The sequence below is a fragment of the Anguilla rostrata genome, chromosome 4, assembly GCF_018555375.3.
Source record: "Anguilla rostrata isolate EN2019 chromosome 4, ASM1855537v3, whole genome shotgun sequence".
NCBI classification, from domain to species: domain Eukaryota; kingdom Metazoa; phylum Chordata; class Actinopteri; order Anguilliformes; family Anguillidae; genus Anguilla; species Anguilla rostrata.
Window position 1 is genome coordinate 17,267,677 of NC_057936.1, and position 14,198 is coordinate 17,281,874.

At 38.0% G+C, this 14,198-nt stretch overlaps 1 protein-coding gene across 4 annotated transcripts in view; it reads left to right on the forward strand.

Annotated features, from left to right (window-relative positions):
• The first annotated feature begins 6,251 nt into the window (after window positions 1-6,251).
• Window positions 6,252-14,198, forward strand: part of vipr1b (vasoactive intestinal peptide receptor 1b) — a 50,822-nt gene continuing 42,875 nt past the window's right edge. Inside the window, exon 1 of one of the 4 annotated variants that reach the window (XM_064331019.1) lies at window positions 6,252-6,533. In XM_064331019.1, the coding sequence (XP_064187089.1) occupies window positions 6,477-6,533 (57 nt within the window). In that variant the 5' untranslated portion in view covers window positions 6,252-6,476. The other 3 variants (XM_064331017.1, XM_064331020.1, XM_064331018.1) reach the window with 3 other exon arrangements.

The window sequence follows — 14,198 nt, forward strand, 5'->3', positions numbered from 1 at the left end:
CCCAGATGCACATATGCATAAATGTAGGTGCATGTCTCTCAAATCTGTGTAATTCTTTTGACATGTGCTTTGAGCAATTTCTCTGCCCTGGAGTTAAACTCAGGGATTGGTCATTTACAGTGACTAGTAGCCATCGCTGTGGTTGAATATGACACAGTCACACACTGAATGCCATCATTTATCTACCTTCTCCCTTAAGATATTCCCCACATAAACCTTATCATCAAGAGAATGACATTTACATCTTCATTCAAGATGCTTACTGTATTGAAATATTCATGGGATATATTCAAATGATTTAACAGATTTTATAAATCTGCAAAGTTCCTATGAATTAAATGTGAAAGATGCCTAATTGAAAGAGAGCAGCAATCTCCCAGTATTTCTTGATCTCTGTAAATAATGACCAAATTGCAAATGCATTGCCATTTGAACCAATTCAGGCCAACAGTTCATCTTCTGCACACCTGATGCAATGGCTTCTGAGATGTGTGGGACAACATAATTAAAAATGAACCCACAGAGAAAAGATTGAATTAGCTCCTACCTCACAGAGACAAAGATGGACTGCCATTCTCTCAGCTTGCAAGAACCCAGCATGATTTCCAAGCATTTCTCAAGTATCCATTTCACATGTGGATAAATGGGCCTTCATTCTCTCTGTCAACACATGCCACAGTACACTGCTGGAAACATAACTTATTTAAACACAGTAAATGGAGTTGCAACAGTCAGTCCCATTATTGTGTCACACTTAGATCAGCTGGGTGGTGAACCATCTACTACTGATCATCTATAGTTTATCAGAGTACGCTATAATGTGTAATCAAATATAGTATTGGGAGGGACACATCCTATTATTTCTGAATTGCAAAATGGCGAGGTTAATGAACTCCTGATAAATTGCATTCATCTACCTTTTATTATTGATTCTATGACCTTTTCAAATGATTCACATGAAAACAATGATTAGCCTCTCTGGACATGTCAAACCCTTAAAGCTGAGGCCTTACTAAAATGATTTGTAGCAAGTTCAACACTGCAATTTTTGGCTTGATTAGAGGAATTTGTTTCCCCCCCAATAAAACAAGTGGAATGACAATCTCAGAAGGTTTTCCACAAGGTAGCTAAGAATAAAATCCTTTTTGGTACAAGGTGTGATTTTCATTACCTGAACAGAAAGGTAGCATCTGAAGACTACATGACACTACAGCACCACACTATTTCAAACACATGGGAGCCAAACAATACCTCCAATTGATTTATGAAAAATAAAACACAATCATTTCATCCATTACTGTACTGTATTTCACCTGGGTGATAAAATAAAGCTGACTGTAGTAATGGAGCCTAACTGTGTACAGTACTGGAGGAAATGATTGTGTTTTACATTTCATAAAATCAGTACAGTGCTCCGATCGGATTACACATAATTGCTGTCAGTGGTAAAACATGCTTTATAGTACCATGCACAATGCACGCTCAATCGTGTGGAAACTGTAGAAACAATATAATATAGTTACGAAGTACACCAATAATTTATTTTGCCAATAATAAATGTTAACATGCTAACCCTGCTTGGTAAGCTAAAAGGGAGGCTAGGGGTTTAGACTAAGCTTGTATGTAATGGCTTCCATTTGCTGTTGGCATTATTCAGCAAAAAGTTTATAAAATATAAGAGAATTAAAAGTGGCATTAATTGATATCTGATGCCTACAGGTTCCATAGTTGATCAAGGCTGAAGATGTTGAGGTATACCACATCAAATAAACCAGAATCTTGCATGACATTCTTTTCTTCTTTTTCAGTGAGTAGAGAATGCTGTATCCATATTCTAGAATGCAGAGTGTGGCTGCTCTAAATAGTAAATGTGTGTACAGAAATTTAACTTCTTTGAGGAGATTGATTTAAAAATGTAACTCTGGCTGGAATATTTTGGACAGCACACACAAGTGCAAGTTGGATGCTATGAAAAAAAAATCCCTACTGAATTTCCAGTGAAACATTCCAGAGATTTATTATTTTTTTTTGTGAGAGAGGCATTACCTTAAATAGTCATAAATAAGGCTGTCCCATTTAAAATGTAATTACATCATATTTTGCATACAGGTGTTGTCATGTCCTCTACACAAGCCCATACATAGCATAAAAACTACATTCCCCATATTAGTGTATAAACTACAGCAGTCTACTAGGTCCCCCCACTGGGCTCCCCTTCTGAGTGCATATTCCCATCACCAAATGTAACCCCAGTAATTCCTACAAATATGGTACAGTTCCATGCTGAACTATTATTATAATATAAATATGACAAAGATAGAAACACTACCAAATTATTAAAGTCCATCCTTAATATAAATGGAAATCCAGTTTTCTGCTTGATTTTTTGCCTAGACCCTCAAACACACATTTCTGTATTTGTGGGTATAGGCATAGAGCATTCAATCTTTTAGAGAAGGTTAGTGCAATATTTAATATGTTGAGGAAAGTGTGCATCACAGTGTTACATACATCAGAGTTTAGAACTGGTTGGCTGGAGAAATAACACCTATCCCCTAGGGGTGCTTAATATTCTTAATAAACATGAAGAAAGAAATTGCACAAAAACGAAAGACTTGTGAGATGTATAAGATCACCTCAGTGTTTTTGTCAATAAAAAAGAAATTAGTTTTCTAAATATCATGAATCTGCAATGAGCTTTTCAGTAGTGCATTCCAGGATGTGTGTGTGTGTGTGTGTGTGTGTGTGTATGTGTGTGTGAATGTGTGCGTGTGTATGCATGTGTGCCTGTGTGTGTGTGTGTGTGTGTGTGTGTATACGTGTGTGTGTGTGTGTGTGTGTGTGTGTGTGTGCATGCTGCATTGCCACAGAGAATGCTGAATGGGAGGGATATTTTGTTTTTGTCTGGCTTTTGAAAAAAATTACAGCAGCGAGCAGTAAATTTAGTTCTCTCTCTATATTCAGAAACGTTATGAATTCTAAGACCATGGATTTGCACATATGCTCATAACCAACTACTAAGCTTAGGAAAAAGAAATTCTCCAAATATATGTGGTCTTGCTCATGTCTTTATAGTACTGTTTACAGAAAAAGATTAGTTACATATGCAGTATAGGTAGACCTGTGAACACAGTGTGCCAAAATACATACAAATTTCTTCATTGCTCTCTACTTCTTAGAAAAGGCCCAGAGAAACCTGTGTTCCCAGGCCAAAATGACCTTTTAGTCTGCTTTGCATGAAAACATTTATCATCTTAAAAAATGGATCTCGTTCTGAAAGCAATTACTGGTGCATTCTTGAAATCTTGAAGACAGATAAATTGTATCCCAGTTGCTTGATAACCTTGTTCATCTGTTTACTATTTTCATGTGCTTAAAAATACTCTTTGGGTTTTCCTCAATACATCAAGCTTGCCATTGCAAATGCATTTTTCAATAATTCAATAAAATCTTTCATTTGAAAAAACAACAATTAACTGAAATTTTTTTATATAATGTTGCCTCCTTATTTAGATGCAGGTAGCTCATATTGCTCTCTAAAATGCTACAGGCCTACAGAATGATGTCTGACTGGCTCAATTGATGCTGAGTGACTTCCTTTTGGATGTTCTTCTCATAGCCCACCCTGACCTGGATTTAATAGGGAGAACATTTTATTGCATCATATGGCTTGCAGTTTAATGTTGTTGATTTTTTGGCCCAGCTCACTGAAAAGATTTTTTCATTTAGCTGCAATTTGCCTCTTCTTTCAGGAGTACATCTAGTCTGTCCAATCAGCTACTCGAGAAGTAATGAGCCTCTAGCTCCTCTGGCTCAGTTGATCAGAACAGAATTGTTCAGCCACTTAGCTCATCTGAGACAAGGGAAAATTAATTTAATTACACATGCAAGTCACTGGATATAAAAACACACAAGGTGAAGACACATCAAAGTCGAACAAGCTGTCCCCAAACTCAGCTGGGTGTCCTTGTTGTCCAGGACATGTTAGGGTGAGCAGCTGGTAACTGACATCCCTGCCAGGCCGTGCAGTAATCAGGGCAGTGGCCGAGCTCTGAAGTACTCCTGTCTGCTGAGGCAAAGGAATAAAGTCTCGGGAAAATAGGATGAGTTACACGAGCTTGGAAGGCTGTTTTTGTCTGATGCCAGACTGCATTTTTCTCATTTCATGTAGCCATTTATGATTGTGAAATGGTGAAATGAGACAGCTGACTAATGAGGTAACAAACTGCAGATATCTCTCTGGTTCAGCACCAGACATCTGGCATGCTGGTAAGGCAGTTTGATCTTGTGCTTCTTCCCTCTTTAACGATGCTTTCATTCTGAGTGTATGGAATTAATGGATTTGTACGTTTGGCACTGCTAACATGCAGATATGCATGCATGCTTTGAGGGTATAAATCATATTTAATTGTTGTACCAGCTCTTTGGCATCCTTGTGCTGTAAGGGTACCCAAACTGATCTGTGGCTTACAGGATCACACTCTACATCATCATTTAGGCTCTTGAAGACATATGAGAAAACCATGAAAATCCAAATGGCTTCGCACTCTTCAATTAATTTAGTTTAATAAATTAACAACAGCTTCTCTATGCTTTGGTGAAATGACTGCTAAGTTACTGACCACAATGCTAGCAGTTCAGCTCCTGGTGTGTGGCGCATTAACCTGCCTTTGCTGGGGGCATCGGTACAAGGTTGCTGGACTTTAAGGTCCAAGCTTGTTTAGCCATCTCAATTATCCTTCCAAGCATGTGCCCCTCTACAGCCAGATGTTGTTAAGACCTCCTTGGCCTTCCTGTTTATTTCCAGGAAACCCTTAAAATTGGTGTTTGGTCAATGATTTAAATTGAGAAAGAATGTGAGATGTGTGGTAATCTTATTGTTGTAAGTCACTCTGGATAAGAGCATCTAATAAATACTTCATATAATGTAATCTCGTCATGAATAACAACAATAATGCACTGCAATGGAAGAACTAGCCAAAGTCCCAGCCTTCAACATCCACATCTTTCTTTGGAGTCCACCTTTAGATTATGCACAGCTGCTATCACAAAACTTGTAGAGGGGTCCATTTGCCAGTCAGGGCATCTTTAGCAAGTCTTAGTCAATTATTGTCATTTGAGTAAGTCTTAAATGTGCACTAACACACCAAACCAGCAGTGCTAGGAGTATCGGGTCCTATCCATATCAACGCCACCCGGTTCACTGATTCAAGACAGTGATGGCTGCTCTGAGCAACAGTAATCGGGCTCACTGCCTCATTAAAAAAATAAATCTGAAACATTTTTTTAGTATTAGGCTTTTAGAACTCTGTAGAGCAGTTGGAACAACTTGAATATTTTGACCTTTTATAGCAATTATTTTTCATAACTATTCTCAGTCCATATTTTACAGGTCCCCAATGTTTTCCACTATGTCCTCTATCAACTTTTTTGATCCCAACTTTTGTTTAAGCACATTATTACATAAAATTGTTTGTAATGTTTACATCTACATTTTGTGGTGAACAGTAACAAGTCCGACAGTAATAAACAATTGCTCATGATCTTCAGAAGGGGAAAATGGTGGCTTGTGTTTTTATAGCAGAAGCTATTTACACACACACACACACACACACACACACACACACACACACACACACACACCATATAGATGTGATTTTTTAAAAGTAAATTCTAAATTGTCACAAAAGTGAATCCTTTCCGTTTTCATTCGGATCTCTGAGATGCGATTCTGAATACATCATTAATTTTTTAATCTAATATTTATATTAGATATTTAGCCGAAAAATTTTCACTTCAAAAGTTGCACCAATTTTTAAAAATAGTCCTAAATGATAAAATTCCTAAACATTGTACCTGAAAGTCAGTGTTGACAGTCTCTTTGTAGCAGTAGTATTTAAAAATAGGGTTACCGGTGGTCGCCACACAGTCTCGCCTTTTCCCTTTGCACAGAGAAATATGAATAAAGATATAGCAGCCTAAGCTGATATAGCCCGCCCGAAAATAAAAATAAAAGCATTAAACGCATTAAAATCAATTACATTACAAATTATAGCCTACATTTAACTGAATAATTTTTTTTGTAATTCATTTCTCATTAAATCAAATACAGTAGCCCATGTTTCAGTTCTATACGAATTAAATTTCGTTGACAGGCTGTCGGTGACAGGTTTGTGGGGCGTGGACAGAATTTCTATCCTCTCTGTTGTCTGACTTGTCTGTTAGCGCCGCATACAGGCTATTGGTTACTGCCCTGTCGTTTGGGGCAAGCCCACTCGACTTCTAAATGCAGCTAGTGAGTGTATTAGAAATGAGCGAGGACCGCTCTTCGCTGAAGTAGAAGTTCACGAAAAGGCGCCAGTCCTGGCAGCAGTCAACTTTTGTGAAGTGTTTGCCGACGAGGGAATTTTAGACTTGGCAGGGCGATTCAGTAGGCTACGATCACTTCGAAGATTCCTTCATCCTTCCGTAACGAAATGGATGTTTCAAAGTGTATCATCGTCGTTTTAACTCTGAACTGTATTGTGACTACGGTAAGCGTCGTATTCCGTGCATTTTATCCAGAACGTAGTGCATCTTAATTCGGTGTAGCCTACTAGATGATCACAATAACAACGTCCTGGTCTATACAATTTGGAAGAAAAGAAGACACCTGGCACTTATTCACATTCATAAAATATGGCATTGGCTGATGTTAATTTTGTAACAGACTAAGTTACACTACATTAAAGTCAATACATTTATTGACTTTAATATTACGTACTTTACCCCATAAAAATTGCAATTAGGCTACTGTTGAACAAATGAGTAAATTGATATGTGTAATTTCTAGTATTTCAACGGTTTCCGGATGATTTTGTATTCTTGGTTAAAACACTGAAAGATTGTTTGCAGAGTAAATCGAAGCCTCTAAGTGAGTACATGTTTACTATACAGCATAACTGTCATATCCACACATTGCAGAACCAGTTCTCTTGTCATGTTTTTCCGATTATAGCTGCAAATGGATGAGCGAAAATAAATTCCCAGGCGCAATTTAGGCAAAGTGTAAACTATAGAATATTCATATTATATAGCCTTCCTGTATGTGGCTTTTTGTCTCTGAAACGCAGACGAAAGGTGGTCCGATTTACCCTAGTTTATTTCCTACTACAGAAACAACTTGCTCTGCGTCTTGAGTTTCGATTATCAGGAGCTCATGATAGCAGATGACTTCGAGAAGGAAGGATAACTATACACGATTCACGAATACTGTTAAGAAAATCAACTAAGAAGTTCATGGCTCAAGTGTATGCCCAGGTATCTTATAGGATGATGTGCAAAATGTAATTTAAATATACAAAGGAAACTTTGAATTTTCACCTGCTTGTACTGTAATTTTTCTGGTAGCTTTGAAAATATGATTCACCAAGCCATCTGTGCCTGAAAAACGTTGGATATATTAAAGTTTGATGTGGAGGTCAAGGGCGATATACACCATGCTATTTAAGCATCATTCATGCATGTCCTTCTCCTGCACTAGCTTATAACAAGAAAGAACGAAAAATCTATTTCTTTAATGTATTTACAAAGAATTTCTCACAAATACACTTCACAGTATGCTACTCCTTCTTAAACAGCCTTATCCACAACAAATCAAACCAAAGGTGACTGTGGCCAGGATAAGCTCTATGGTTGTCATACAGAAAGAAACTGTAGGAGGATTCAAACTCAAAAGGGGGAGCTCATCCTCCTCTGGCCAGCTCAGAGTATGGATTCGTAGAGGCATGACATGGTCAGTTCATTTTTCATTCCATCTGATCATCTTAAATGATTTGTATCAATGTAAATGAATGTGTGTCTGTGTGTGTGCGTGTATGTACGGAAGGAATGTACAACAAGCTGGTGTGCTGGCTGTTATTTATTGAACTATTCAGTATGCGACAATGACAAATATTAGTGAACGTGCTTTGAATATTAATTGTCCTGTAAAATGGTTACAGTCTTTAAAAACAATTCTGATGTCTCATTCCCTATAATCTATCAGTAAGGATATAAATCAATTGTGTACATTTCACCATTGAATATTCCAATAGCGTCTACTGTGCTGTACATATCTGGACTTCTTTACACCTCCTTATGATTAACAGACCCCTGTGTTGTGTAGCCTCGGAGCGCGAATATGTGCAACCCATCCACTTCAGTATTGGTGTATTACCACAAACATTTAGCCCAACCTGTGGAATGAACCACCGCTTTCATCTCATTGCTCTGAATATCCAGTACCCAGCTGGGTTTAAGATTGAGTTTTCTGGGCTTAAAGAAAATGCAGGCACTGGAAGGAGATTTCATGTCTGAATCAATAAGATGTACTTGGATGTAGGCTCAAAATAGAAGTGCTATTACACTCAACTGCAAGTGTGCCTCCTGTCCCTCCTGTTTTAAAAAAAAATCATGATCCCTCATGGCATTTAGACTCAGTAGATTAATGCTTTGCGGGAACATGGGGCAGACACATATCTTTTGTTATGTGTTGAAGTTTAATAATGTTACCAGTGGTCAGAATTTGAGAAGCTTTTCTCTGTTACCTACCCATGGTTCTGAATATCAGAAGAAGCTCATGAACAGCTCGGGATCCTCAGAAGTCAGACCCTTTAGGATGAAACTGAAATCTTTCTCATGGGTCTTAGAGTGAATAATTTTTGCCCCCAGAAAACAGCATGAAGCTGATGTTCTGGTTTTAGAATACAATATTATATTCAGTTCAGAATTAGTTTTTTTTAATTGATTTCAATTGATTTAGGATTTTCTGGACTGGCTAATTATACAGTATAAATTGCCTGTAAAAATAATTTGTTTCTTACAAGTGGAATATACCTAGAAATGAACTGCTTTCAAAGAAATGCAACTAGCAATTTTGTGTGAATAAATTGTTTTCCTAAATTACAGGCACATTTTAATACCACAGTATCAGTGAACAAGGCCATGGTTGTTTTGTAATGTAGCATTTTATTAAATACAGTAATTATAGTGCTCTATAGTGAAAAAATAGTCTTAGATCTTACAGGTTATTCATGAATGCAAGTTTCTAGCTCACGAACCACAAAGTGATGATGTTTCTGATCATTTTTTGATGGTTACTGTTTGACTGTTAACCAACAAAAATTGTATGAATTTGTTTTGGTATTCACACGGGTGGGTTTGGCAGTCACGCTGTGATCATATCTCTATGTGGCCAGCATGACCCTGTGTTCACACAATGCTCAAACTGTTTTGGATCTCATAACCCTACCATTATCAGTTTGAAATTAATGGATGAATAAGTGAATGAAACATTAAATTACATAGCTCTTTTCCAAATTAGATAGTTCAAAGTGCTTTACGGTGATGAGGGGGAATGCACCTCAACCACCACCAGTGTGTAGCGCCCACCTGGGTCATTGACAGTATATAAATGGATGACAGGATGCTGCGATTTTCAATGAGCGAGATTAGAAGACAATCATATCACTTCCTGATCAGCCTCTCGTACAATGGATACTGGGAGTGCACAAGTTTTAGCTTTGACATTTTACATAGAAAATGCTTATAGCTTATTTCCTGAGAGGAGATTATCTGCCATCCAAAGTTATACAAAAACTGTCCCTCTCACTCACAGTATCATCCCACACTCACACACCAGTTACCTTTGCTTAAATTCCATTGAATTGCCAACTACACCTTGTTGTCGCCTACTTTATATCACTGAATAATATTTCTCATCTAAGTCTCTATCCACAGAACCCAGAATTTTAGGGGACATGCCTTGTTTTCAGTGAGCCTCCAGTGAGTGAGTCCAGTGAGACTCCAGCCTCTGCAGAGCGCTGTTTCGAAACATGAGTCAGCCTCTGTGTTGTAGCCTGGGAAAAGTGACATCATGAGAGTGCAACTGCTCTCAGTCCCTCTCTGTTACTGCTGAGTGAGTGTGCAAGCATATGCGGGTAATGATTGAGTGGAGGTGACCAGAGACATGTTGGCTTTCTGTATCTTCGTCGATTCTTCTCCCCGGGTTCTCGAAGTGGAAGTAAGTCTCTGATATTTAATATTTTCTCATGGAACCACTATGTCACAGGGTTTTTCCTGCATTGAAATGTCTTAGGCGGGCCGCGCCAATATGCCATCCTGCAGGGGTTTTTCGGTGCATGCCACCATGCCTGAAAAAAAGTTCTCGTGAACACTAATATTTCAGGAATGTACTTTCAGTTGGAGGAATGGACTTTATTTTACATATTTCAGGAATACACTTTCAGTTGGAGGAATGCATCTTACGTTGGATGAATGTCAAGACGTCATGAAAATAAATGTTTACCTTTAAAGCTATGTAATTAAAATGGTATTTTTTTTAGAATGGCAAGATTTTAAACAGTTGAACATAAAACTTACGGAAGCCGAACCACCAAACTATCGGTATTGCTATTAGCCAATGCTGTCCTTAAATAACCAGAAATTGGTATCGATAAATTTTCATATCGGTGCATTCCTAGCAGAGAGGGAGCATAATGTGCTCCGGATATTATACATACATGCATACAGGACCTTATTTTGTCCAAAATATTACCCGCATACTTAGATATGACAATGTGCAATCATATGTTTTGGGCATTTTGGTCAGCCTTCTCTGACATGCAAGAATGTGCATGGGGTGGACTGGCCACCCTACATGAACTCATTAAAGCACTCCTGGGAATCCTCTGTGTTGATGAAGGTGCTGTCAGCGTTCATGGCACGGATGCTTGCAGGTCTTCTTTCCGCACGTCTTGCTGAATGGAATGTGATTTCCCCGAGAGAGATAAAAGCTTTTGTAATGTCAATGCCACATTGGGTGTGAGCATTCCTAGCAGCAAATGGAAACAGCATGAAATATTGAGTGTGTTCATTGAAACATAGACCCCCTTGGTATTTCACCTCCTGATTTGATAATGGATTTATACATCCATCCCTCTCAAATGCCTCAGCATTTTTTCTGACCAAGACCTCAATCAGTCTGCATGCTATTCCCATTTGGTAAAATTTACATTCATGGATTCACATATTTATATGGTCAACCAGTGCCGAATGGTTGAAATCCTTCAACCATTTAATTTATAAAGATGAACTAGGAAATGATGTCACTTTTATTCTTATAATTTTCCTGAAATGAGCTTGCTGTTTCTTGTAACCTTGAATGTGGAGATCCTTGTAAGTGACACAAGTCCTGCCATGCCTTTCACAAGCCTGGCAAGGCCATTTGCAACCTCTTCCAGCCATCCTGAAAGGGATGTGGGAGAGGCGTGTGTCATGCTTATCCGTTGCTTCCAGACCCACTACTGCCTTCTGTCTCATGGTAGATACTTGACTTCAGAAATCACAAGCGAATAGGGTATTGTACTCATACAAAAATATTTTAACAGCTTTCAAAGTGGAAAAGCCAAAGCTGCCTCGCAAAAGTACTGTCTTCTGAAAAGTAAAAGAAGAGGCTAATCTGTCAAGGTTAATTGCTGTAGCTGGCTAGGGTATTAATATCTCCCGATAAAAGCCACAGAATTCAAAGAAAATGTATCATTGAAGTTAATTATATTGTATCAGGGTTTTCAGAGCTGGCCAGATAAAGGACATGTTCTGAGGCCACCCATTAGCTGCCCTTTTTTGATATGCCAAAAAATACATATTAATCAGAAACTCCCACCCACACCGAACACCTCCTATCTAAGCTTTCTCAAAACTCAGGAAAAACAAAAATACAAATAAGACTGTGTCTATAGAACACTTAATTATTCATGCAAGATCACGGGATTCATCAATCAATGGATTCAGGACATAACCATTTGAATGTCTACCAATTCTTAATTATGGAAGTATTCGTTTGCAAATTAGCTTTTGATGTATTGTTCTTAAGTGAATATCAGTTTAATACAATACGATTCTAGGTGTTATCGCACATTTTGTTCCTTGCTGTAAGTCACTGGATGACTTCTTCCATGCTCAATAAACTTGGTGACTGTCTTGTTATTCATTTAAACAGGTTCAAAAACAGCAAAAGAACACCCAGGTGGCAACATAATCTAGAAAAAGGGTGGTCATGGTGGAGGATCCATTCCTTAGTGGGGTAGATGATGTGTTGCCTGGTCCCTGGATAGGAAACCCCTTAGAGCCTGCAGACGAGCTCTTTGCCAGATCAGGGGTAGATCCAGTGGTCATGGTCCATGCTGGAGCTAGTTGAATAGGTAATGGTATTGTAGGCTTGATGTTCTACCAGAGAAAAGATATTGAAGTAGCATATTGAAGTTTAGGAGCAAAAACTCTACAGTGGTTTTCTCAGGAATTATGCCGATACCATGTGTCAGTAAAGAGAAACTACATTTTTCATGGAGATTTAACTTGTGGCTACAAACCACTTGTAGGACAGGGGTCTTTAGGATTAAGAGTAGGGAGGCTGCTGTATGTAAGCTATGAAGGCTGTGTCTGGTAATACAGAATCTGAAAGTATCCCAAATAAAGACATTTAAGAGCAGATATTTATGTACTTTTGTGAAGTTGGTAGTTGTGTGAGTAAATCTTCCATATCAATGCTAGAAGAATAAGCACATATTTGGAACTCAAGGCTGTCACAATTAATGGGGGTTATGTAAAGCTGGAATTACAAAGATGTCCTAAACTCAGCAGGAAGGATAGAACCAATAAAAGATGTGGGAGTATAGCTCATTTTGTAAAAGGAAATATAATCTTTGTGTAGGAGCATATATTATTTGCTCTGTGGAAACATAAAACATGCTTGACATGATGGAAAGCCAATAATAATGATTTCAGTTACCCTTCTCTTAAATGGGAAGTTCTGTCAGGATAGAGGAAATGTGAAGGCGAGTTTTTATATGAGATAATTTACTGTTTTTGTGTAGTTTAATACTCTGAGTGTCTCTTTGGATAGGCAGCATGGCTTTTCAGGGGGAGGCCATGTCTATGGTTGATAACTTTTTTCATTAAATAAATGAAATAATAATTTTTAAAATGTGCTTTGTGTTTAACTCAGGTTCCTTTTGTGTAATATTGCATTTTGTCTAAAGATCTGAAACCATTCACCATTCAGCACACAAAACTGTTTAGCAAACTGTTTGAAGGTAATACAATAATTCAGAAGTAGGTGATAAGACGGCAAAATGACATTAAATACAAATATGTTCTGTATGTGTGCAATGAAAAAAATAAGACAGGCTTATCTTGTAGATTAAATAAAATGAGAAAGTTCAATTTGAAAAAGGACTTGGGAGTAATACTTAAAGTGCAAAGTCTCAGGATCCAGGCATTATGGTCTAGCAGTAAAAAATGAGGCTTCTAGGATATATAGCAAAATGTACTGAGTGTAAATCAAAGGTTACATTTATGTGATGCAATGCCTTTGTCCAGCTGCATTTAGGGCATTGTGCACAGCTCTGGGAAACACACTACAAGTATAAAGGAGGGCAGCTAAATGGGTTTCTGGCATGAAGGGTTTGGCACATAATCTACTGTCAAGCCGAAATAGGAGACTGAGGTGGGATTTGATGGATTTTTTTAATTCATAAGAGGTATTAAAAAAGTGAACTAAAGTTTTTCAGGTTTAAAAAATTCTGTGGAAAGAATGTCAGGAGAAGAAGGGAGCACAGGAGGATTTGAGTTAAAGGTAAATTACACACTGATATAAGGAAGTATTGAGAGTTGTCAATGTGCGATACGGCTTGCCAGGTCATGTAGTGGAGGCAGAGGCTGTTTGGATGTTCAAGTCCAGGCTAGACTCAGTGTTCATTTGTCACTCAAAGAGAAGCACAGATTGTCATGCAGACTGTTTGTATAGACTGAATCCAAGCCAAAGTCTGCAGAATTTACTGTTTCAAGTTAGAACTTTCAGAAACCTCTCCCAGCTTGTGGGCTGTTATTACTCAGTCTGGGAAGTTGCTAATAGTGATCAGCATTATGCGCTCGCCATACGCTGCAATTTGGAGCCTTGTGGTAACAACCTTTGACGTGTTTTGCACAGTGAGACTACTTAACAGTGTGTGAAACAGTTTGTAGACCCAAAAGTCTCCAATGTTGTTCCTTGAAAAGCCAAGAGTTGTCTCCGGTCAATCTGCATTGATGATGCTTATGATCGAAAATGTCCTTATAATGAAATATCAAATATCATCAGTATTGGAATTAGATTAATGTCAGTTCTGAAACCTCTGTGA